Raw genomic sequence first — 23,040 nt, 5'->3', positions numbered from 1 at the left:
TGTCCATGTGTTTCCCACCACAGGGAGATTGCTTTCACCAAGCAGCTGCAGAAACAGTCCCCCAAGCTGTCCTACTACTACCTGGGCTTTTACATTCACTCCTGCCCCAAGATGCGGTACAAGGTGGGTATTTGAATGGCTCAGATGATCATTCTTTTTTCTTTTTTTATTGTAATGTTGAAGTTTTATTACATTTTTTTGGTTACAGAAAATTGTCTGTTTCACTTGTCTGTCAACGAACAAATCTAATTTCTGCAAGAATGACAGCCTGTTTGAATGGATTAGCTGCATCACTAAGCTTAATGATGTTGTACTTCCATGCTTTGTTTATAATATTTCACTGAAACCTTCACCACTCCCCAAAATGCCACAGTGATCTACAGTATAGCTAACATTCTGATGTGCAAGCCCATTTTATGTGAGACAAATGTTTCTGCTCCATGTGGTGGCTGTTAAATGATTCACACTACTGAGCCTCACCTCACCACACGGTCCATTCTGTACTGCATTGTTGTATGCAGTATGTAGCACCAAATCATAATATACATTATCTGTAAGCACTTTTCAGGTTAAGGTGGTAAGGTTAAGACCAGAGTTCCCACAAAGTGTTAAGCAGGAGGAGGAAAAACTCCTTTTACCAGGAAGAATCCTCTGGGCACAGAACCGGGCCCAAGGTGGGCGGCCATCTGTCTTAATCGAATGGGTTTGGACAGTAATGCAGTTAAGTACAGCTGTTCTGTTATTGGCACATCAGGATGATGCTCCAGCAGTTTCAAGAAACGTGTTGATCACTCTCTCACACTATTTTTACATACAGTATCTCTTTCACAGTCTATTCCCCTCCTTCCGTGCACTGGCTCTCTCCTCCTAGGGAAGGGAAGAAAGTGGTGCTCCTCCGATTTCTTTTGCATCTCATATAGGCTTTTACCATCCTGAGAGGCATTAAAAGTCCCAACTGGCTGCTTATAAAGGAAGAGGAAGAACCCTCCCCTTTCCCTTTTTCCTCTTCTACTTTTGTTATCATAGGTGCAAAGCCCTCTACAGGGGCTTACCTACGTTCTTTTCATTTTCTCTTTCCACATGAATGCCGACACCTGCATAATTTTTCATGTATTACAGTTTTGAATTTAGCTGTCCATAAATATATCCAGCTTAGTGAAATATATGAAAGGGCATAGTGTTAAATGAAGGACGCTTCACCTTGAAGACTGTTTGTCAGAGATGTTTTGTCTCTCCGGCGTAAACACCATCTGCATTATACTCTCATGACCATGGAAACGTTTTTACCCATAAACAGCTGATTGATCCACAGTAAACCTTGAGTTAGGAGGGTTAAAAAACAAGGAGAAACTTCAGTAGATCTGATAGAGTGAGTCCCAGTATAGATGCAGAGTGTGAGAGAGAGGGGGAAAAAAAGGGATGGAGCGGAGGTAAAGGCAGAGGCAAGGCTGCTGAAGACATTAAAGGTTGAGGGAGAGGTCATGCTGCAACAGCAACTTGGAGGCGAGAAGTGTGTGGCACACATGCACAGATAGCTGCATACTTTTTTTAAGCGCAACTGATGTACTGTGGAAACTTTTCCATAAATGCATAATGTACATGTACGGGCATGCACGCAGGAGTAAAGACTTGCACGGATATACTCACATTCACACCAAGCACCACTTAAAGATCTATAGCTCCAGGAGGACGGTGAACAAGTCCATTAGTTTTGCCAAGGTTTACCATTCATCCCTTCTTTCTCTCATTCATCTACTAATTCCTCTATTTCTCAGTCATTTCATTTAGATGTTCCCAGAGCTTGTCCATGCCCATGGGAGAGTGATGTCTTTTTGGGGATTATGGCAAAGTGCCACACCTTTCTCTCCATTTACATCTTGTTCCAGAGTTTGCATTGTGCGACGCCCATTTTCGCACTTTGGGAGTCTGTGTATGGAATGCATGTGAACGTGTTTGCTCACTTTATGCGTCTGTGTGTTGAATCCTGATCATGCTGTTTGCCTGAGAGCGCTGTTACCACAGCACCTAACACCCCCTGCACTGGCATTTACTCCCCAACCCCCCATATCTGTTTTTGTGTGTTTGCCATTGCGGCATCTTGTTCGCAAGCCTCCCCACTTCTTCCTATTTTGCCCATGGGGAGGAACACAGAACAAGGGTGAGAAGGTTGCCCAGTTCCCACCTTTGGGCTCTCACACTCCCACAGAAACACACCCGCGCTCTCAGCGCATGCACAGTGCCTCAACTCTATTGTCTGATTTGCATATGAGCCTGAGTAGTTCATTAATGCACAGACATACTGTGGAATTGTTCAAGGCTCAAAGATGGGGAGCCACAGAACTCCACTGTCATTGTGTAGGGGGTTTACTGGTTTCTGGATCTCAGTCCTGCTGCTTGCCTCTTTAAGGACCAAAACACCAGTACTTGAACCCCGCTGGACACCACTCAGACTCCTTCAACACCACTCCCCCTCTTCGTTCTACCCACCTACCCCCTCCTCTCCACTTGCCACTTCTTTGGGAACTTCTTTGGGAACTCCCTGTACCCATCACTCTCTGCTGTGTCCCAGATAATGTGGATACATTTAAAAACAACAACAACAACAACAACACAAATCCATTTGGACCATCTATGCATCTATGCATGCAAATTTGGATAAATCTGAAAAAACTCAAATCATTTAATGAAAGATTAAAAGGACTGCTGTATATTTGGTCAATGATAACCTGATGTTCTTTAGCACAATTATTTATTGTTTCAATCAATTTGGGCAGAAAAGATCAAGAACTGTGATTCTAGTCAAGTTAGTTGTAGCTTGAAATGACACAATATGCTGAGAGAAATACTAAAAAAAATTAATTTCACACAATTGTTCATACAGTACTCTCATTCCCTGCTGAGCAGTTATATGGCTGCATTGTTTATGTAACTGATACCAGCAGCATTGTTAAAGTCGTATTGTGGTGACTCCATATAGTGTCCATAGATAGATGAACTGGACAGTTTTCAAAATGAGTAGTAAGCTTACACTTTAAGCCTCAACCTGAGCTGTTCCTTTGTTCTGTGGTTGGGCTGTGTGATGCTACAGTTTAAGAGTTGACTGACTCTTATCTGTGTTTCCATCTCAGTGTATTCTTGTGTTCTGTGTTGGGAGGAAAATCCTTTCTGCCGGGTCACATCTCTGCATGCCCAGGGGAACAGCTCCATGTGCGATGGGTTGAAAACTTCTGAGCAGTGCCAAAGCCTGGACATGGTCCTGCAGAGCAGCCTTAAAGGGTCCTAGAAGACTTGGAGTCCAGCCAGGAACAGGGCGCTGCCTGGCCAGTGTCAGACCCTCCTCTTTGTTCCCAAAGCTGGGACGGAGCGTCCCACAGAGCCTGACTGGTTTGGCTGGTGGGTTTGGGGTTAGACGTGACATCCTGCCCCTGGCTCCTGTCCCTGGTCCTCTGGCCCTCCCTGGCCCTGCCTGTCCCTCTGATGTTGAGCTGCAGAGAGCAGAAGGTGAAGCTGTTGGAGGCTAAATGAGACCAAAGGTCTTGGCCCTCCTGCCATTCTTTCTCTCTCTCTCTCATGTGCAGCTAAAAGTCATCTGAATTAACCGCTTTCATGACTTCAGACAGAGTAACTGAGACTTTGTGGTTTGCTGAGAGCTGGATTCTCTGGCTTGTTGATCTTTGTCTGAAATGTCGTGCAGCATATTTGTAGCTTGTTTGGAAAGACTGTGGTCAAATATAAGCAAATAGGGAATGAAAGAACCTGTATGCTCAGAAATATTCTGGCATCATCACCACATGTCTCATTTGGCCTATATCTGGATGCAGCTGTTGTTTATATATTTTATATACCTGTAGCTGTTCTTAAAACTTGTCATGATCTGCGTTAGGATGTTTTTCTTAAACCATAAACAACTGCCTTAACCTGAATTTGAACTCAAGTTTTCTTTTCTTATATTTTAATATCTTATTCTCTTGTCCTCCAGTAACCCCACCGTCCAGCGTCAGCAGCTCGCAAAACGCACTTAAGACTTTCATTAGCTTTCATTTTATAAGTCTCCACTTTTTATTTTGCACAGAACAAAGAGTAATAGTTTAATGCCACGTTGTAGTGATTTTCCATTTCTTTACAGAGATGTGTGTATGTGTGAGCACTTGTCTGTGTCAGTTACTTTTAAGTGGTGAATAAGCAGACTTTGATGATATCCAACGAGGCGGTCACCCACTTGGCTTTACCCGTCGGCAGTACCTGGTCCAAACAGATGAAGCAATATTCAAGTGGGGCATGCAGGCACGTACACACACAGACAGAATACCCAGTTTTACCCACTTGGTGAGGGAGTGAGGGAGTTACGTGAAGTGGCTCTTACTCTTGTTATTATTGTTCACGGTGAAAGAATGTCTCGCTCTGAGCCCAGGAAACCATTAAATTTTCCACAGAGAGGAAGAATGAAGGAGTGAGCAAAATGAGTGAAAGGAGTAGGAAGAGGGCAGATGGAGAGAGAAAAAAAAAACAGGAGTGACAAAATGTGTGCCAAATGAGAAAAGGAGGCGAGATGAAAAGGATTATTCGTTTCCCGGTGGTACTTCACTGACTTTTAAAGAGCCCTTTCGCAGCAGCTGCACCTCCGTTCCCTTTCAACCCCAACTCCTCCTCGCCGACAAACAACAAACAGTGACACAGAGCTGGTCAGTTCTCTAGCAACAGCCAGCAGGTTTCCACATGGCCAAAGATTTTGAATGCAGCGGACCTGAAACGCATCCATCGAGGTGTCAGCAGCCACTGTGTGGAAAAAAAAGTTTGTTAGGACACTACTGTTGAAGGAATTTGATGTTGGTTTCAGTCGGTCGCTGCTGTGGTAATATTTGCCTTAAAGGGATACGGCAACATTTTTTTTCGTGTCTTGCCTCACTCCATGACAGTCCATGACAAGCAGATAGACATCATCCTTTCGACTGTGCGTGCAGTAACAAGGGAGATACAGCCCGTATCGCCCGTAATTAGCTTAGCTCAAATGCTGGAAGTGCATCTAGTGTTAGCCTGCCTCCACCTAAAGAGAAACTCTTCAGCAATTCTAAACGGAAACCGGCGGGTCAATCTTCGTCTCAGAGCTGACAAAACTCTCCGGTAAGGCATCTTGAGTGGTCAAATGCCGGTAACGGGACGAGATCGGTCAAAACAGAGGGTTCAAGCAAAGACGGTTTATTTTGGTTCAAGCTAGCTACATCGAGGGTAGGTTAGCTTCCTATTTCAAAGTAAAAGCACAAATTCTATCGTCATGGTTTTCTGTATGTAAAGGGCAACGGGTGTTTTATTTTGTGAAAGTAACCGGAAGTGCGTTGGTCACAACGGCTAGCTTGAGTAGCGCTGAATTCGTTCCGAACAAAATTGTAAACAGCTGGTATTTAGACAAATTAACGACACACTGCTGATCTAAACGGCTACTTTCTCGCCTAAAAATGTTTGAAATGTTGATAAAGTTATATATTTACAGAGTTTAGAGCTAAAATGAAATCAACTTCTGACTGCTGATTTTGGCTCGGGTAGGAAGCAGGCTAACACTACCTATACACTTCCAGTGTTTGAGCTAAGCTAATTACGGGTGCGCCCGTATCTCCCTTGTTACTGCACGCACAGTCGAAAGGATGGTGTCTATCTGCTTGTCATGGACTCGGGAGTGAGGCCAGACATGAAAACATTTTTTTTTGGCGTATCCCTTTAATCAGTGCGTGCCTTCAGGCTCATCTGTCACCTGCTTCAAGAACTTAATTATCATGACGTCATTATACATGTCAGTGTGCCCCCAAGCTCAGGCGTGTGCATCGGACCTCATTTACTCAGGACACACAAGTACATACCTGCACACACGTGTTTTTTTTAAAGTCTCCTGTTCCCTTCATTGTTTTTCTCACTGATTTGAGGTCAGCTCAGTAAAATCAGTCGCCATCCAGCTGATGCACAAAGAGAAGCGACAGTCAGAATCAGTGCAGTGCCATCAATAAGCAGCAGTGTATATTAATGTGATGAGCCCCCCCCCCCCACTCCTCTCCTGGTACGCTGCGGCAGGTTATGACATGCTAAAAAGGCTCCAAGCCACAGCTATCAGGAGACTGCATGCATGTTATTTTCACTGAAGGGGCCCATTCAGACAGTATGTTATGTGTACGTGTGTGACCTCACATTCTGCGTGTCACTTGTTGTACATCAGGGAAGATTAAGAGTGACAGTGTGTGAGTTTGAGGCATCCACAGGTGACTGTTTCCCACAGAGGTTACAGGGTTTGTTTGCGCGCCACACCACTAGATTTGTTGATGAGCACATTGTTTTCTTCTGCGTTTTTTGCTGATTATTGTTGCTCTTCCAGTATAAACGTTAAAACCTGTTGATAGATTTTCGATGAGTCGTACTGAGAAAGTTTACAGTGTTTGTGTGAAACCAGTGGGTTTATGCCTCACAGGTCCTGCAGGTCCAGGCACAGTAGAGCCAGCCCTTTTCTCTCTTTTTGTTTCCATTCTTCTTTCAGCAACTGTTCAAGAAGTAAACCACCATGCTGGTCGGGATGAAAGATTGATAGAGAGAGAAGGGATCGGGCTAAAAAAACTTTAGCTGATTCCGTTCGGAGATAAAACGCGGCAACACGTTTTGTTGATTTAGTCTAAAGTTATAACTGCACTAGGAGGCGGGACTGACCCTGATACTGTTCCTCCAATTGTCATAGCTGCATGCTAAGATGCACTATGGTTTACATAGAGGTGGTTTAAAGTTACTGTGGTGAGTGCATTGTTCCATGTTGGAACTGCCCGGCCTTTCTCACGTTCTTACCATCCCACTTCTTGTTTCTCTAGACTGCTCTTTTTCCTCGGATGAAGCAATATTTGGTTTGTTTTTAGAGGGCATTTTTCTGCCATGCCAGGAGCATTACCTTCCAACAATGTGCCCATCAAAACCTGTGCCCATCAAAATAAGATCAAACCCGACCAGGCTCATTTTCTCCCTTTCTCTGAAATTTATAAGCTAAAGCATACCCCTCTCTCTCTACCTTCCAACTCACTCCCCTCCCCCCTGTCTTAAATTAAAGCCTTTCTGACAGAAACAGTGTTGTTTGATTTAGCTCGACAGGAGACCACCAACAGTGCACCTCTCAGCAGAAACATTTGTTTAAAGTTTTTGATAATTTTGCCGCTCTTTTATGCTTCATCATCTCTTTTCTCCCCCCTCCTTCTGTCCTGCCATGGTTGTGTTTTTAACAAATCATTAACAGGCTACAGCACGGTCTGAGGGCAGCCACTGCTTGGCACCCCTAGGAGGAGTGCTGACAGGGTGAGGGTCTCAGGGAGCAAAGTTCAAGAGGTCAGGTCAGATGATTCAGTCTTACTGCTGGTGGAAGGATGGAGCTGGGTGAAGGCGCGTAGCAGGAGTGCGAGAGCAAGGGGGAGGTGTGAAGGTCAGAAGGGTAAAAACGAGAGTTTAGAGATGGTGTCACGCTGAGCTGATCCAGAGCCCTCTAGCTGCCAGCCTGAGGTGTTTGCCTTGCCATTAACTTGGCCACTATTTATTTTCAAACCTGCTGCAGCTGCGCCACTTTGTCTGAAAAAAATGTCTAGTTTCTGCTTTTGATGGAAGATTTTTGATAAGCACTGCTGGGCTGACTGAGCTGGTCTCACAAATACAGCTAGACATTTATTCAGTGTGTGGGTGAAAGGCCTCGGGTTTGGTCTTGCAGTTAGAAGTTTGAGGTGGGCCTTTAAGACCAAGATTAAGGGCAAGTCAGTAAGCTGTGGTCTGTGTCAGACAGGCGTAACAGCTCGCCTGCCCGTAAAGCCAGAGGAGATAAAGAGATAAAAGTGCCCAGTCTGTGAGCTGATGCCCATAAAAGCGCTGCCATTGGTTCTCAGGGCTCAGTCGAAATGCGATCCTGTAAAAATATTTTCTCCTCATTAACCTGTCATCCGTGGAGCCGTGACGCATAGCCAGGCTAGGAGGGAGTGCTGGGACAGAGTGGGGTGGATTGTGGGGGTTGTCAGGGGCCCAAGGGGGAGACTTACCAGTCTAGAAGCTTTATTTGAAGGTCGTCCTGTGGTAATGTGTTGAGTAGGGTGAAAAGGCCTTGGTGGGCCCCGAGTGTTTAAACAGCAGCAGTTAGCGTAAATCTCCCCAAACGCAGATCCCAGACATGTTCGGGGCACACACACGCACACACAAACACACACAAACACACACACAAATGCATATGTACATATTGTCACAGACTGTGGTGAAAGTGTGTCTGTGTGGGCCACTATTCTGAGATACAGCTTGTTTGGACATGTCTTTCACTGGTGCTGTCCCTCTGTCCACCCTGCTTGGTTTTTAGTGTTATTTGTCTAGCTGCATTTGTGTTTGTGTGAGCCGCACTGTTTACGTGTGTCCGTCAGCGGCCAGAGGCCCCTCGGCCGTGCCCCCGCGTCTGGGCAGAATGTGTGTGTTTCAACGGTCTTAAGACATTAGAGGGGGAGCATTGTGAGAGCTATATGTCTGAGAGAGACTACAGATGTAGGGATCAAGGCCTGTGTTTATTGGTCTGTGAGTTGGATTGGCTGAATGTGACCCTGGGTCAGACTGCTGGCCCGGGCCGGTCTAGGTTAGGTCTGCCTCGCTCTGGGTCACACTAGACCTCTTTGTGTGCCCTTCCAGCCCACATGACTCCAGAGTGACAAGCAGGTGAATAACATACAATGAAGAGTCTACAAATACAGTACGGTGACCATATTCATCTGTTTGTTCATTTCTCCCTGAGTGTGCTTGAACAATGTTTAATATCACACACATCCATAATATCCTATTCACTATTGTGTTCATGCTTGACCACCCAGATTATAAAACAGAGTTCTTTTTGTATGGCATGTTATTTTTGGATAATATATGTTTTGCCAGAGCCAAACAGAGTCTAACGTTGGTGACCTCATCTATTCTACAACCAGCCTTACGTCACACTCATGGAGCCGCTGTGTCTCACACTGGAATAGGTGTTCAGTTGACCAGCAGATTACTGTATTACTCAATGCTCTTTCCTGGGGAGATTTGAGCTGTACTGATAGTGTTAACAAGAATAGACTCATTGAAACTGCTGGAGACTCTATGTACAGTGCCTGACTTGTGCACACACACATACACAGGGACACATCAGCGAGGGGTAGGGTGGGTGAAAACTCCACTGGAGATATGAGCAGGAAATCAGCAACAGATGTGGAGTGTAAAGTAATGCAGATGGAGGCAGGGAAACCCTGTCACTATGACAACGAGTCCACCTCCGTGTCCTCTGGTCTTTCCTCCACCAAGCATGAGAGAGAGAGGACGACTCCAAACTGTGACACTGTAGTGTAGCTGCAAAACCAGCAAGTTAGATCCTTAAATGGAAGATGTAATTGTACCCTAAGATAACAGCTTAATTGTGTTATAGAAAATAATAACAGATGCTAGAGAAACTACAGGGGAAAGCAGGTTGCGGTCAAATTAGCTTGATGGATTTTTAAAGAATATTTAAAGGGATAGTTCAACATTTTGGCAAATTGGCCCATTGCCATAATCTCTGTAGTCTTAGGAGTAGGTTTGTTACCTTTTAATTGTCGGTGCAAGCTATTTTAGAACGGCGGAGCAGAGTAGTGAGCAGCTCAGAGCTACGCTACAGAGGCTAATGGGATTTCTAGGTTTCCCTCATCAAGCTCATCAAATACACAATCCAACAACTCCAAAACGCTCTCGTGGACAAGTTATGACCTGCACATTCACCACGCTATGAGAGACAGAGTTGTTTTCAAGGTAAATTCATGCAAAACCGCTGATGCACTTTTCCGTTGGGGGCAGTTTTTCGGCAAACAGTCTCTGCATTTGCCTCAAAAACAACTCCGTCTCATAATGTTCCGTTATTATCTCATAGCGGGGTGAATGTGCAGGTCACAAACGTTTTGGAGTTGTTGGATTGTGCATTTGATGAGGGAAACCAAGAAATCCCATTAGCCTCCATAGTGTAGCTCTGAGCAGCTTGTGGCTCGGCTTTGCCGTTCTAAAAACAGCTTGCACCGACAATTACACCTACTCCTAAAACTATAGGGATTATGGCAAATTGGGCCAATTTGCCAAAATGTTGAACTATCCCTTTAAATTGATACCAATTCCGCTGGTTAAAAATTCCCTTACATTTTCTATTTTGTGCATGTAGATTAATATATATTCATTCAGAATATCATCTATAATTGTTGTTTTATCCAGTTAATAGTCGAAAACCAGAGAATAAAAAATTGCCTTCAAAGGGCTTTCAAAATAAATTCTCTCTCATCCTAACTGCAGAGCTCTTCCTCTGTTTGTTCAACACAGACCCGTTTTGTTGTTGCCAGAGGCAAAATCATATCATTTCCTATGCTCCAGAGGATGCATTCTGATAAAAAATAAATAAAAAAATGGCCTTACCAGAGCAAAATGTTAAAGTTTTAATTAACTTTTGAACTGATAAAAAGCTGTGACTGAACTTTTACCTGTGCGTTATTCTGGACAGCCTCAAGTCGCCTTGGCTGATAGTCTCGGTTGATGAGAGTTGTCTCCGCTCGCCGCAGACCAGACCTCACATGTCTGCTTCATGGTCAGACAGGGAGGAAGAAAAGAAGCAGGAGGCAAAAGACGTGTAGGTTTTTATGAGGTTTTCTTGGCTGCAGCAAGAAAAAAGAAAAAAAAAAAACCCGATTCATGTGTCTGATTAATTGCTTCTCCTATAAATCATAGGTGTGGGGCCGGGGGCATCCCTCCCCGCTTCGAGATGTGTGAGAAAACCAGACAGAAATAGAGAGAATGGTGTACAATGAATGAAAGGAACAAGGTGACAGTTATATATTGGAGTCAATGAATTGGTAATAAAGTTTGCTCTGACAGCAGCGCCTCAGTTATCTGTATGAGAGTGAAGTCTGTGTGGCCTGAAAATAACGTGTCACCAAGGGACTCAGAGTGATAATAGATCTGCAAAGTATTGTGTAACTGTGTGTTAAGCCCTGTGTAGGTTTGTTTACTTCTGATGACTGAGGTTGTGTAATTGTTTACACTGGGACATCTTGTTATTCAAATGAGGTTGAGCAATTTTCCTCTCTTGTCTTGTTAAAGTTCACTTCATTGGGAAATCAGCACTGTAGGAAATTGCTTTCCTATAAGCGGTGACCTCTGCACCTTCATTAGCAAGCACATAGGAAACACTAGACACTTAAATAAATGTAGTTTCCATTTTGTTAAGTCGCTTTTTCTTTACGTGGCCGTCATTGAATGCAGCTTTTTATTTCTCCTCTCATCTACTTCTTCCTCTCGTCTTCATCTCACCCCCCACCCCCCTTTTCTGTCTCTCTCCAAACCCTCCCTCTTCATCCTGCGCTTCCAACATCCTCTCTCAGCGCTGGCACTCGGTCAGCTCCTATCACTCCCATCATATCAGCTCTCCTCCATCTATGTCTTATTGCCGTTAAATACCGTCCCTTTACTCATCTGCACCTAATTTTCCCCCCGTCTACTTCCTATCTCCATCTCGTTTCTCACACCTCTGATGGCGGCCAGGTCTCTCCGCCGAAGTTTGTACATGTTTCCTTCTTTCTCCGCTCATTTGTTCGTCGTCCATCTCCTTCCTCTGTCTCTCTAAACGAGCCTTTCAGCGTTTGTCAGTCATCGGCGTCACCTCCGTGTTCGTCTGAACTTGCGAGCGAGGGAAGGAGGGAAGGATGGTGACGGATTGGTTGGTGTGGGAGGCTCCGAGCGTTTAGAAAGGGAGGAAGAGAACCACTGATGAGAGGAGGACTAAACCTTTGTCTGGAAAGCCTCAACTGTCGACTAGTCCTCCATAGAATTGAGTGGACACATTAAAAAAACAAAAGTCCTTATCATATAGTTATACAGCCATTTATATGTTACCCCATTATCACCTCCTGTGGCCTCTCCACTCACTCACTAACAGAGATTTGTAGAAGTAGCAGTGTCACATCCAGCAATCCCAATGTTTTCTCATCAGTCCTCTGTCTCAAGATTATCAGTTTCGGGAAACCATTACTACATTCTCTGTTTGGTATCAGTGACTGTTATATAGAAAGATGGATGTTGTGAGCAAACGGAGGCAGAACTAGAAAACACAGAGCTGAAGATGAGCCAAGGAAGCAGCAGGGGCAGCTGTGAATTACAGGGCCTTCAAGCCAACTGGGGGAAGTTAAAAAAAAAAAAGTGGGAAGATAAAAAAAAAAAAGTAAGTGGTGAACTCAGTCTTTACTTTCAGTGCAATAAAAAAAAGAAGCTGACAGATAGGTAGTGGGCAAGTCAAGCTTTTTCTTTTCTCCCTTCTGTCTTCTTTTCTCTCTCCTCTGTCCAGACCACTAATAGCTGTGTCCTTTCATACTCTTCATCCCACTCTGTGTCCTTTTTTCTTTTCAGGGGGGAGAATTGAGGAATTGTGTGTGTGTGAGCCATACGCAGACTCTGGGTCTCATTTTGGTTAGATCGGCCTCTCTTTCTGCTGGAACCTTACAGCAAAGCACTACATATATCATTGTGGATTGTAGAATCAAAACACAGGCCTCCAGAAAACAGGAATCCTCTTTATTTCTATTACAAATGCGCCAGCTTTTCTTCATGGAACAGTAGCTTATCCAAGGGTCTGTCCTTGCCTTTTCTCTTTTTTTTTCATTCCCACCTCTGTTTCTGTTGTTTCCATTCTCCCTCTGCACAGTCAGGCTGAGCTGAGGTGTAATGTCAGGGTGCAGGGGGGACCACGGCAGGAAATATGTGTGTGAGCAGGTGTGTGTGCTCCGCATATGTAGAGGAGTGTCTGGCTGCAGTGTTGAAGGAGTGCATAGAGGTGAGGTAGAGTGTGAGAGTGTCAAGCTGACTGCGCTGACAGTTGTAGAAGGCTTTAGGTTGTTGGGACACGGAGAACATCCGATCAATGTGTGTGTCCACTGCAGCTACGGATTGGTAGCATTCCACTAGCAGCCATCTGTTAGCAGAAGCACTTAAAGCATGTTTTTGCGTCTGTTGCTTCACTCTGAGTTGCTTTCTTCTCGACACAGCCTTTCCCTTTACTCGGTATAGGCTCGTTTCATATGACCGTATGAATACCTTTTGGCCTTTTACCTGACTGGGTTGTGGGGGGAGGGAAAGAGAGTGGCTCTAGATAAGGAGCCCAACTTGAGGGGGAAATCCTGACAGATCAGTGTATCCTTCACATTCCTCTGTTTTTCATTTTTCATGGCATCTTATCCTGCATGTAAAAGCAGGCTGCATATTTTCCATATAGGCCTACACTGATAGATGGGTCGTGGTCAGAGTGCCTGTGAAGAGGAATGGTATTTCCTTTGTCTTGTGTACTGTTAATTTTCTTGTGACAATTGTGGTGTTGTCGTTTTTTTTTCTTTTAGTTGCAAGTTTAATCACCCAGCACTTATGACCTCAGTTGTGTATAAAAAGTAGCCTCATGAAACAGTTTAATGTCTCATAAACTTTAAATATTATTGTGTATGTCGAAACAGTGCAGGGGGGCTTTTGCAGGCGCCTGCTTGTTTACAGAGCGACCTCAGCAGTTTGTATTTGTTTGGAGTCATGTGATAAAACGCAGGTCTCTGATAATGGAGGCTCTTCCTCCTCCTCCTCCTCCTCCTTTCTGCTCATTCAACCCCTGTCTCATTTTTTTTCTTTCTTTGCCCCGCAGCTGTTTTTGTTCAGCTTGGTTTATTTTCCATCCAAAAAGTTGGGTCAAATACAGACTTGCACCTATTTCACAAGCACACATTACAATACGCATGTGTGTTTACATTTCCTGCTCAACACTGCAGACGACATAACACTCCTGCTATAGAGAAGCATAGCGTTCAAGCGGAGAACTTAAACAGAGCAAAGTTTGATCCAGGTCTCAACCCTTTCTCTGACCCAGAGGTCAGTTTACAACTTGTCAAACCTTTGACCCCGAGGCATCATTAGTGTGGTGTGAACATGGTGTGACAAAGATAATTTATCATCACTGAACTATTTGTCAGCAGTGTTATAGATTAATGACATTATCCTTTAAATGTCAGAAAACATTCGTAAATCTCAGACAACATCTCCAAACAGTGAAAAACTAAAAAAAAAAGTATAATAAACATTAACGGGATTGTGATATACAATTTGTTTGGCTTTTTTTTCTCAGATAAAACACACTTGTTAGCATTTTATATGGATTGATTTATCGATTATTGATTTGCTTAGAGGTGTAACCCCTTCTCTTTGTCCCTCTTTCACTCCCCAGGGGCAGTACCGGCCTTCAGACCTCCTGTGCCCGGAGACCTACGCCTGGGTAGCAATAGAGCGATGTGTACCACAGCTGGAGAACTCCCGCTATGCCCGTTTTAACCAAGATCATGATGCAGGTACAGTTGTTCTACACTCAACTCTGTTGTTTTAAAGGGACATTGTATAACTTCTCCTGTTATCTATTCACTCAAATGTATTATTTCGTTCAAAAGTATGTTTTTCATTAATCAGTAATCCCCCCCATCAACAAAGTGAAGTGTTCCTTTCAGCTCTGAATTTGCCGTTCATATCATTCATATCTACATGGAGCGGGTAAGCTCGGTGCTGGCTGCCATGTGGTGTCGCCATGTTTTTACGTTCAGTGGCAGCGTGACGGTAGGAAACCACGGAAACTCAGCGGAGACACCGGAGCTGTCGGCTCAGGTCGAGGTGGCGTCTGTGAAAAGTCACCGCGGTAACGCAGTGAGGAGGAATGGAGCGTTACACTGATGCTGCATTCACGTGCAGTCGGGCAGACGGCCATCGGTAACAAACCAGATGTCATTTTAGTCACAGAAGTCGAGAGAAAGCCGGTAAAACGTGGGTCGGGGGGGGGCGAATATCGCTACATTTTAATTTTTTTAAGACGTAAGTTTAGGCGGCAGCTCTTTGTTGTTAAGGCGGCCGCCTTAACAGGAAAGCGCTGCGGGAAACCCTGAGTTGCTTGCGATATACAACCTCAACGCTAGATGGGAGTAATTCCTACACAATGTACCTTAAAAGGAAACAGCATTTTCGCACATTTATCTTATGAAGCTGCCTCCGTTTATTACATTACTAACATACTGTCCTGCTGCTCGGATTTTGGAGACTTGGATCCTCCAGTTATCGGTGCACGCTGCTCCGGATGAACCCGTGAACCTTTTGTTAACATCTGATCTGGTTTCACCGTGATGGCGTACTGAAAAATGTGGGCTCGCACCAAGGGCAGTGTGCAGACATTGAACAGGGGTAAACAAAGGGCCAGCAGCTCTGATCACACGGTCTTCTCCCCCCATGATCCTTCACTGTGGTCAGAGCAGGGCCAGTGCCGTCGTTATGGAAGTTCCATGCTGTCATTAGATGAATAGTGATATCAGTGGTGCTAAACCGCACTCAGAAGGTAGACTGGCAGACGCCCATCGTCTGGGCTGTCAGGGTTAGAGCCAGAGGCCAGACAGAGTTGATGTGAGTTTGAAAGTTTTGACAGGAGAGTTTTGAATTTATTTCTGCGGAGGTGAATGGCCAGTGATACATATTCTGACTCCATATTTTTATAATCTCTTTCTGCTCACCCTCCAGTGACGACTCTGCATTTTTGTCCCTTAGGTGGTTTCAGGTTGTAAATGCTTGCAAGTGCTTGTAACCTGAATGACTGAGTTTACAAGAGCCGGCCATCTCCTGTTTACTCTTCTCCATTAATCTGCATCACCAAACAGGAGAGAGCCTCTGATAGACAGTAATAGGAGATGTGAGAGGACAAGAATTTGATTGTCAAGTAGACTGAGAGCGGTAGATGGAGGGTAAGAGAGAGGGTAATAGAGGAGAAAATGGAGGGGGAGAGGGGAGAGACGTGGTAAAAATGATTTTATTTAAATGGGAAGTGAAAGGGAGGCAGGCTGGTGGCTGTACGCTGGCACCAGAGGGGAGAGAAGTACAATAAAATGAGAGATAGATTGACAGAGAGGTGGAGGACAAAGGAGGAATACATGAAAGTAGAGAGGCAGACTAAGAGTTTGCTTCAGTGAGGTCATACTTGGACTTGGTAAAAGGTAAAAAACCAGCACATGTGATGTACTTTAATGAAAGAAAACCTTCTTGAACACTCATGCCCCTTTTCTCTGTCCCCTGTTGTAGGGGTCAGGTTGTGTCATGAGCTAAGAATTGTGGGTATTAAGTTAGCCATTAGACTCTAAACATGAACACATGTCTTTAAAAAATACCCTTTTCTGTAATTTCTTGGCCCGCTCGTGTCATTCACTCAAATGGTGTTGAAAGCACCACACCCAAAAGAATCGAGGGCATTTAAAAGACCATTAGTAGACTGGTCATTTACAACTTTGCCATTAACAGTTTAGCCAGTGGTAGGTCTGACCTTTTCCTGTCAGTCATAGCCTTAATCCCTGAGTAGGCACAAATTACTGAGGACAGAGTGGCGGTCTCAGACCGTGCCATTTTCACTGTGGCCGGTGTATGTTTGTGTGTCTGTGGCTCTTGTGGTGCGTCCGTTCCAGCGTTGGACTGTTGATCTTGGACGGTGTCTGACATTATTTCAGGCCTGAGCTGTCCAAACGCAGTGTCATTACATTTCAGTGCTCGCTGTCTTGATGGTCGGCCCTCAGGCCTGTTGCCAAGCTTGTGGGGTTGAGCTGCAGCTAAAGACAGCCGCTGCCAGACGAGCTGTGGTGTGGACTTGTCCAGAAATATGTCCAGTGGTCAGTCAGTCACCAGGTCAGCCTGGCCTGTGTCATCATCAGCATGGCACACTGCTGAGTGTGTGGCTTGTTTTTGGTCTAAATAAAGGCTGTTTTGATGTGACTTTAAGTCCTGGGGAAGTCCTGGCTGCATCCAACAGCGCTGGAAACTCCCATGTATCCTGTAGGAACTATCAGTCTACAATGGTGTTTCATTAATTTATTAATTTATTTAGCAGTGGCCACAAAATTAAGATGTATGGTAACTGAACAAATATAGTATTCAGCATAATATATATAAAAAAAAGAGCTACTGATAAACAGTAATAATTTGAATTTTGAATTTTGAAACCATGTTAACAACAGTGAGAACAAAGGGGCTTGATCTGGAAAGAAATTCTAAAGAAACTTGGATCTTTTAAGAAATTCCTGTTTTTATTAAAACCACCCATTAATTTCAACTTAAAGCTTCACCCAGGGGTGAAAGAGAGCTGCCGTGTTGTTTGGTGTTAAGGCTGTCAGGGTGACCGGGTTACAGAGCTGTCCTAATGAGGTGTCTAAAGACAGCTAATCTAAAGTTTACACAACTCTGTCCAAAGCAGGCTCACATTGATTACATGCCAGCTGCTGACACATCGAGGTTCCCGAGGGCCTTGTTGTGGCCTCTCACAAATGTCTATACAGTGCGTACACACGCAGACACACACACATTCTACCCGGCACATATGTAACTTCTCTTGCACACACTTATAATCAGCCTGCATGGAGACAGAAGAAGGGGCATTGCCCGTTCAGTAGGATAAACACTTGGAAAAACTGTGTGACACAAATAGTCACCCCCGGACTTAAAGTGCGTCCAGGAGGCGCCATGGAAGACTCACAGCGCTACGTGTTTTTTCTACACACACTTAGAACAGCACTCAGTGAACTATCAGAAATGTTTGAACAGAATGATCCCATTCTCTTAGTCTCTCTTTCAAGTCTCATTTAAAAAGATACATTCAGAGATAAATATCTCTCATGAAGCTGATTGACTTTGAGATGCTCAGTATCTCTGCTTTCAGCAACAGTGACATTAACATAAACACGACTAGATGGAGGAGACGGAGAAAGCCTGACAGCATCCACCACTTTCCCTGCACGTCACCTGCTTTCTCCACTATATTTTTTATCTTTTATATTATACACTTTCATATCTTGTCTCACTGTCACAGCCACTTTGCCGTGCTCTTCACTAGGCTTTCTGCTCCTTAGCCTGACGTGCACTAATGTTCCCATTCAGAGGGGAGGGTTGACAGATATGACTTCTCTCTGTCTTTTCTGTTTTAATGCAGAGGCAGGTTTTTTTCTCCCTCCAGATCTGCTGCATTTTTCCCACTGTGGAAGAATCTTTTTGCTTGATTTTAATAACAATAATGATAATATCCTTCATAAAGTGGAGGAATTCTCTTGTTCTCTTTACTCATTGGGTCAAAATCCATGGTCAGCTACATAGATTCAAGGTCAGCCAGACGGATGTGTGCTAACACAGGGGCTTTAACCCAGGTCTTTCAGTCAGAGAGTGGTCTTTTTACTCTATACACCATGGTTTTGGCCTTTTTCTTTTCAAAAGTAAGCCCTATTTTTGATTTGCAACACCAGGTCATAGTAAGCGGTCATAACCCGATGGCCTGGCTTTGACCAGCATCCGGTGTTAAGCAAGTTTTTAGAAAGTTTGAGATAGATGGGAAGAGAGAGAGGAGCGTGGCGAGGTGTCAAGGCCCCTAGCCTCGGCCCTGACCCTCTCACTCCCCGGCCGACCCTCACCACTCCTCTTCCCCCCGACCCTTGAACCCTGACACCGAGAAGCTGTGACCTCAGAGCGGCGTGTCACTGAGCATCCGGCGGGCCTGACGGAAACAGGGTCTGCAGCTCCTCAAAATGAGGAGGGGGCACAGCGGAGTGAATGAAGAAGAAAAGGAAAGTTGTTTATGTGAGGAACGGATGTTTGGATTGCTTTGACTAAGAGAGAGATCGAGAGGCAGATCAGGCCTCTGCTCAGTTTTACTGTTAAGATTAATAGACCATCTTAAAGCTACACGCTGCTGTCCACAGTGGTCTGTAAAATGTTCATTACTTAATATCTCAACAGGGGGACAGTGGTGCTTCAGGGTAGTGTCACGCATTGGAGTGGAAAAGTTCAACTTTGCGCAATTGTTGTTTGAGTGGGTTGACACACTGATAAACAAGACTAGGTCAAAATGTAGCGTGCAGCTGGACCACGTCGTAGGCTTTTTGCGTTCTGTCCGGTGTCAGCTCCTTTCAGCTTTTCATCTGTTTGCTTCTCTCTCACTCTGTCTGCACGCTCAGTACCAGTCTGAAATTTGGACAAACTTTCCTATTAAAGTGATCAGAACTTTGTAATTGAGACATGGTCAGAAAAAATCAACAAAACTCAACTCAATACAAAATGACTGAAAGAAGGAAGTAAGAAGAGACAGAACATTAGGGTGCTTTCACATTTAGTCCTTGTTAAACAAACAGCTTTCAGACCTTTACTGTTTTGGATTACAGGTAGCTCTCACTTAAAAGAAGGTGGCTGATGCTATACTTGTATTAACCACATTTGAGTGGTTTGCATTCATTTGTTTGAATTAGTAATACATACTGTATTCAAATAGGCCATGACGAACTCTATGGTCATGGTACATTAGAAGCGAATGCCAGTTCATCTTGAAACTGCAACGGCCAATGGGAATTTTTTCTTGGTCACATAGGATTCAGGTGACCAATGATGTAATTATTATCACTGAACTCTGTCAGTGAGCCAGTCAGTCGGTCAGTCACGGACATTTGCAAAGATAGAGCCGACCCTGCTGCTGCGTTCCAGCCAAAAACACGAGGAGACACATGGTGCTTGGAGAGACTATAGAACTAATACTGGAGGCTGCTTAAGTGATTAAGGAAGCATCCGTCCAACGTTTAAATATTTTCACTTTCTTCCCATCAGGACACATTAATTCTTCATGGACCAAACTTATGGCCATGTGGAACTTACATAACATATTTGCATCTTTTAAAATCCATTTCCCCACATGGTGAGACTTAACATACTGCTGATTTCCTTCATTTAAAAGTTTGTATCAAGCGTTCTTCAGCTGCATGACTCAGCAGTTTTTAGAGAGAGTGGTTAGGGCATTACTGTGCAGGGAATTGAGCCTAATAAATAAAACATGAATCCACAGTGTAGCTTGAAAATCTTGGTTGAAATATGAAAATATATTGATGGAGATGGAGAGTGTGAGAGGTAAAGAGCTTCAGGGCTTTATCTTCATACCCAGCTCTTTTCTTTCCTCTGTCTTCGTTTGGGACAATCTGCCCTGACCAAATATTGACTGCTGTCCCGATGCAGTCATTGTCAATTTCAGTGATACTTGAGGTCTGTAACAATTTAACTGATCTCATTCAGCTCATGAAATTTCAGGGTCCAGTCGGAGTGCAGCGGAGTGCTCTGTAAATGGGCGATCCTTTTAACATCTGGCACAGGACACAAGACCTTTTTTCTCCCAATTCAAATTTCTCTCTTATCTTGCCCTCTCAGTTGTTTGGTGATCAGGTGGGATTTGGCGGCACTTGGCGGCATACTTAATATTTTAGGGAATAGGCAGAGGGGAAAAACGTGCATATCATTCGTACCACCTGGGCGTTCAGCTGCGAGCCACATGGGTTGTTGTCACGGGGAACGGTAGTGGTGAGCAGGAGGCCCTGAGCTCTATTAATACCAAATCTAACCCGCTCCTGTTTGACTGATGTGTCGCCATAGGCCTGGCAAGCTCGTCCACTCCGCTGCGCGGCCTGGCCCCGGGTTTGTTTTCATCTGCTTCCTCTCAGGCCAGGATTGCTCCAGACGGGACAGGCTGAATGGATGAAATATTATGTGCATAGTACGTTGGGGATGTGCTTTTTTTGGCAGCACGATATAAATTTTACATTTTAGGCATTTTGCAAAGGGTGAAGAAGCTGAATGCTCGGAAAAGATGTGGAGTAAGAGCTAAGGAGAGAGATTAAAATGGCATTAAAGGAGGGCAATTAGAATGAGTAAAGTGGGATGTTATTCACTGGAGAGACATGCGGTACCTACTAAAGTTCCAGTGAATGACAGCAAATGAAGCACTCCTCTGAAAATTATTAGTGTTAACTATGGATTTTAGACCCACTTGCATTATATTTGGGTTATTTTGGCTCACTTCGTACTCCCTGCTGTGCTCCTCTTGCACATCCACTTGGCGCCAGCTGTGGGCAGCTTGGCTTTACCTCTCACTGCTGGAGGCAGCGGTTTTCGTCTCAGCAGCGCGAGGGTCATCGTTTTTCACCTTTTTTTTCCATCCAGCTCTCTGAACCACTCTGAAACTCTGAAACACGCACACTTGAGATTAGCAGTGTTTTCACTGGTCTGATGGGAGCTGGCAGTGCATGACACAAGACCTAATGAGATGCTGAGTTTGGCCCGCCAGCGAGGGAGCAAGGCCCCATAAACAAGGCCAACGAACTAGCCTGCTCATGCACCTCCGTGACTCCAGGTTTAAGGCATATTGGAATTAGTGCTTTTAGGGGAAAAAATGCTTTCTGCTCCTCCAACAGCTTCTCGGAATAATGGCGTATCCCTGCCAAGTCACTCAGAGGTTAAAAATGAGCAAGGGAGAAAAAAAAGGACAATGTTTGTGCTTGATGTGTCTACACTGGTCCTTATTATGTTCTCATGTGTGCCTGTTTGTGTCCAGGAGATGCTCGAGTGTTGAAGGACGTGGGCAGAGCGCTGGTGCTATACAAACGAGCCGTCATGCCCTACGCTGCCTATTCCCGCAAACGCAAGGGCTCCAGCGACGAGACGGAGGTGCAGCAGTACGCCGGATTGGTTGGCCAGGACTGTGCTGAGAGGATCTTGCTCTACCGCGCCTAAACACACGGCATCACACCACTGCACCTTTTTTTTTTAACACACGTGACTACACACCTCCCAGCAATGTTTTTCTATTTATGTTGTTGTATTTGTGTGTGTCCCCTCACTATCTGTGAAAGTGCTTTCTGTTGCTCTAGTAGTCTCACCATGCTACACTCTACACAGGCTGGAACAATGTAGTAGCCATCTACCCTATGTATATACCCATTCACCATTCAGTGAGTCACATTAGCATTTATTCTATTTTCAACTCTGTAGCATCCATTCTCAGTTTAGCTCCTGTTCTTCTTTTTGCTTTATTTGACTGCATACGAGGACCAGAACCCTTGTGTGTCATTTTAATACCACATCATCTGTGCTATCATGATTTTTTTGTTTTTGCACCTCATCAGTCCTGTGTGTTTAAATAACAAAGCTGAAAAGGAGCATTTATCTACACATAGGTGACGGCTCGCCTCAGAATAGACTCGGTTTTGGATTTATGTCAGCATTGCCAATTGAAGAGCATGTTCTCTGTTGAATGTCCAGTGATTTTTCTAAAAGGTTTTTGGTTGCTTGCATTGCATCCCAAAACTTCAGACTGACTCTTACCACAGCACGACATTGTAAAGATTTTTATTTAAAGCAAATAATGACTTGTTTTCAATGTTTTTGTCTGTAATACGTATAGCTTTGTTTGCTTTTCTTTTAATATTGACACTGTTATTTTTTGGTTAAATCGAGTAAAGGGGTTACATATTCCCTGCTTGGACCTGTGACTTTCCTTTGCATGTAAATTATGCAGCACAAACCCTGAATCCACAGGCAGCCGGATTCTGGGAATCATCAGGAGTGCTCTCTCGAACTGTGTAAATTTTTACACATACGGTAGTAAGCTTATGTCTCCCAAAGCACGCCCAGAGATAAGTGCTCTTGTTGCACTTGTTGAACTGGGCCAAGCAACAGGTGTTAGATATATGAGCTGGCAGAACACAAATGTGAATGGCCTCTGGCCCCCAAACATAGTGTCAACAGCAGCGCAGCTCTCAGCCAGGGAATGGCTCGGCTGAGCCAAGCGAGTCCTGGTGTCAGCAGGCAGGCCTCCAGCCTCAAAGCACAGACATGCAAGCTTTCAACTACATATTTTAACTACACAGGTCGAAGTGATCGTGGCAGCAGCTCAGGACTATGATGGAGCTTCCCCATTAAGTTGTTTGAATTGATTTTGGTCATTTTTAACGTGCCTTTGGATGATGTTTGCAAAATTTGAGCGGACCGAAAGCAGAGGTCTCGATGCCATCAGAGATCCAACCAGCTTTACACCCCTCAGTCTAACCAGCTTAGCTATTATATGACAGACATCACATACACAGTAACCATCCCTCATTACTTCCAGGTTCTCTAAAGTAGAAA

General features: G+C 44.4%; 1 protein-coding gene across 6 annotated transcripts in view; it reads left to right on the top strand.

Annotated features, from left to right (window-relative positions):
* The window catches only part of ate1 (arginyltransferase 1), a 52,481-nt gene extending 30,082 nt beyond the window's left edge, over positions 1 to 22,399 (top strand). For all 6 annotated transcript variants that reach the window (XM_085800606.1, XM_085800605.1, XM_085800601.1 and 3 more), the window contains 3 exons: positions 24 to 123; positions 14,273 to 14,393; positions 21,470 to 22,399. In XM_085800606.1, the coding sequence (XP_085656732.1) occupies positions 24 to 123; positions 14,273 to 14,393; positions 21,470 to 21,648 (400 nt within the window). In that variant the 3' untranslated portion in view covers positions 21,649 to 22,399. The remainder of the gene's footprint in view (positions 1 to 23; positions 124 to 14,272; positions 14,394 to 21,469) is intronic.
* Positions 22,400 to 23,040: the final 641 nt, after the last annotated feature.

The sequence above is a fragment of the Trachurus japonicus genome, chromosome 15 (genome assembly GCF_045865225.1).
Source record: "Trachurus japonicus isolate A0001 chromosome 15, Traja_1.0".
Lineage (NCBI taxonomy): Eukaryota > Metazoa > Chordata > Actinopteri > Carangiformes > Carangidae > Trachurus > Trachurus japonicus.
The sequence above is the reverse complement of the archived record's forward strand: the minus strand, read 5'-3'. Positions and strand labels throughout refer to the sequence as shown.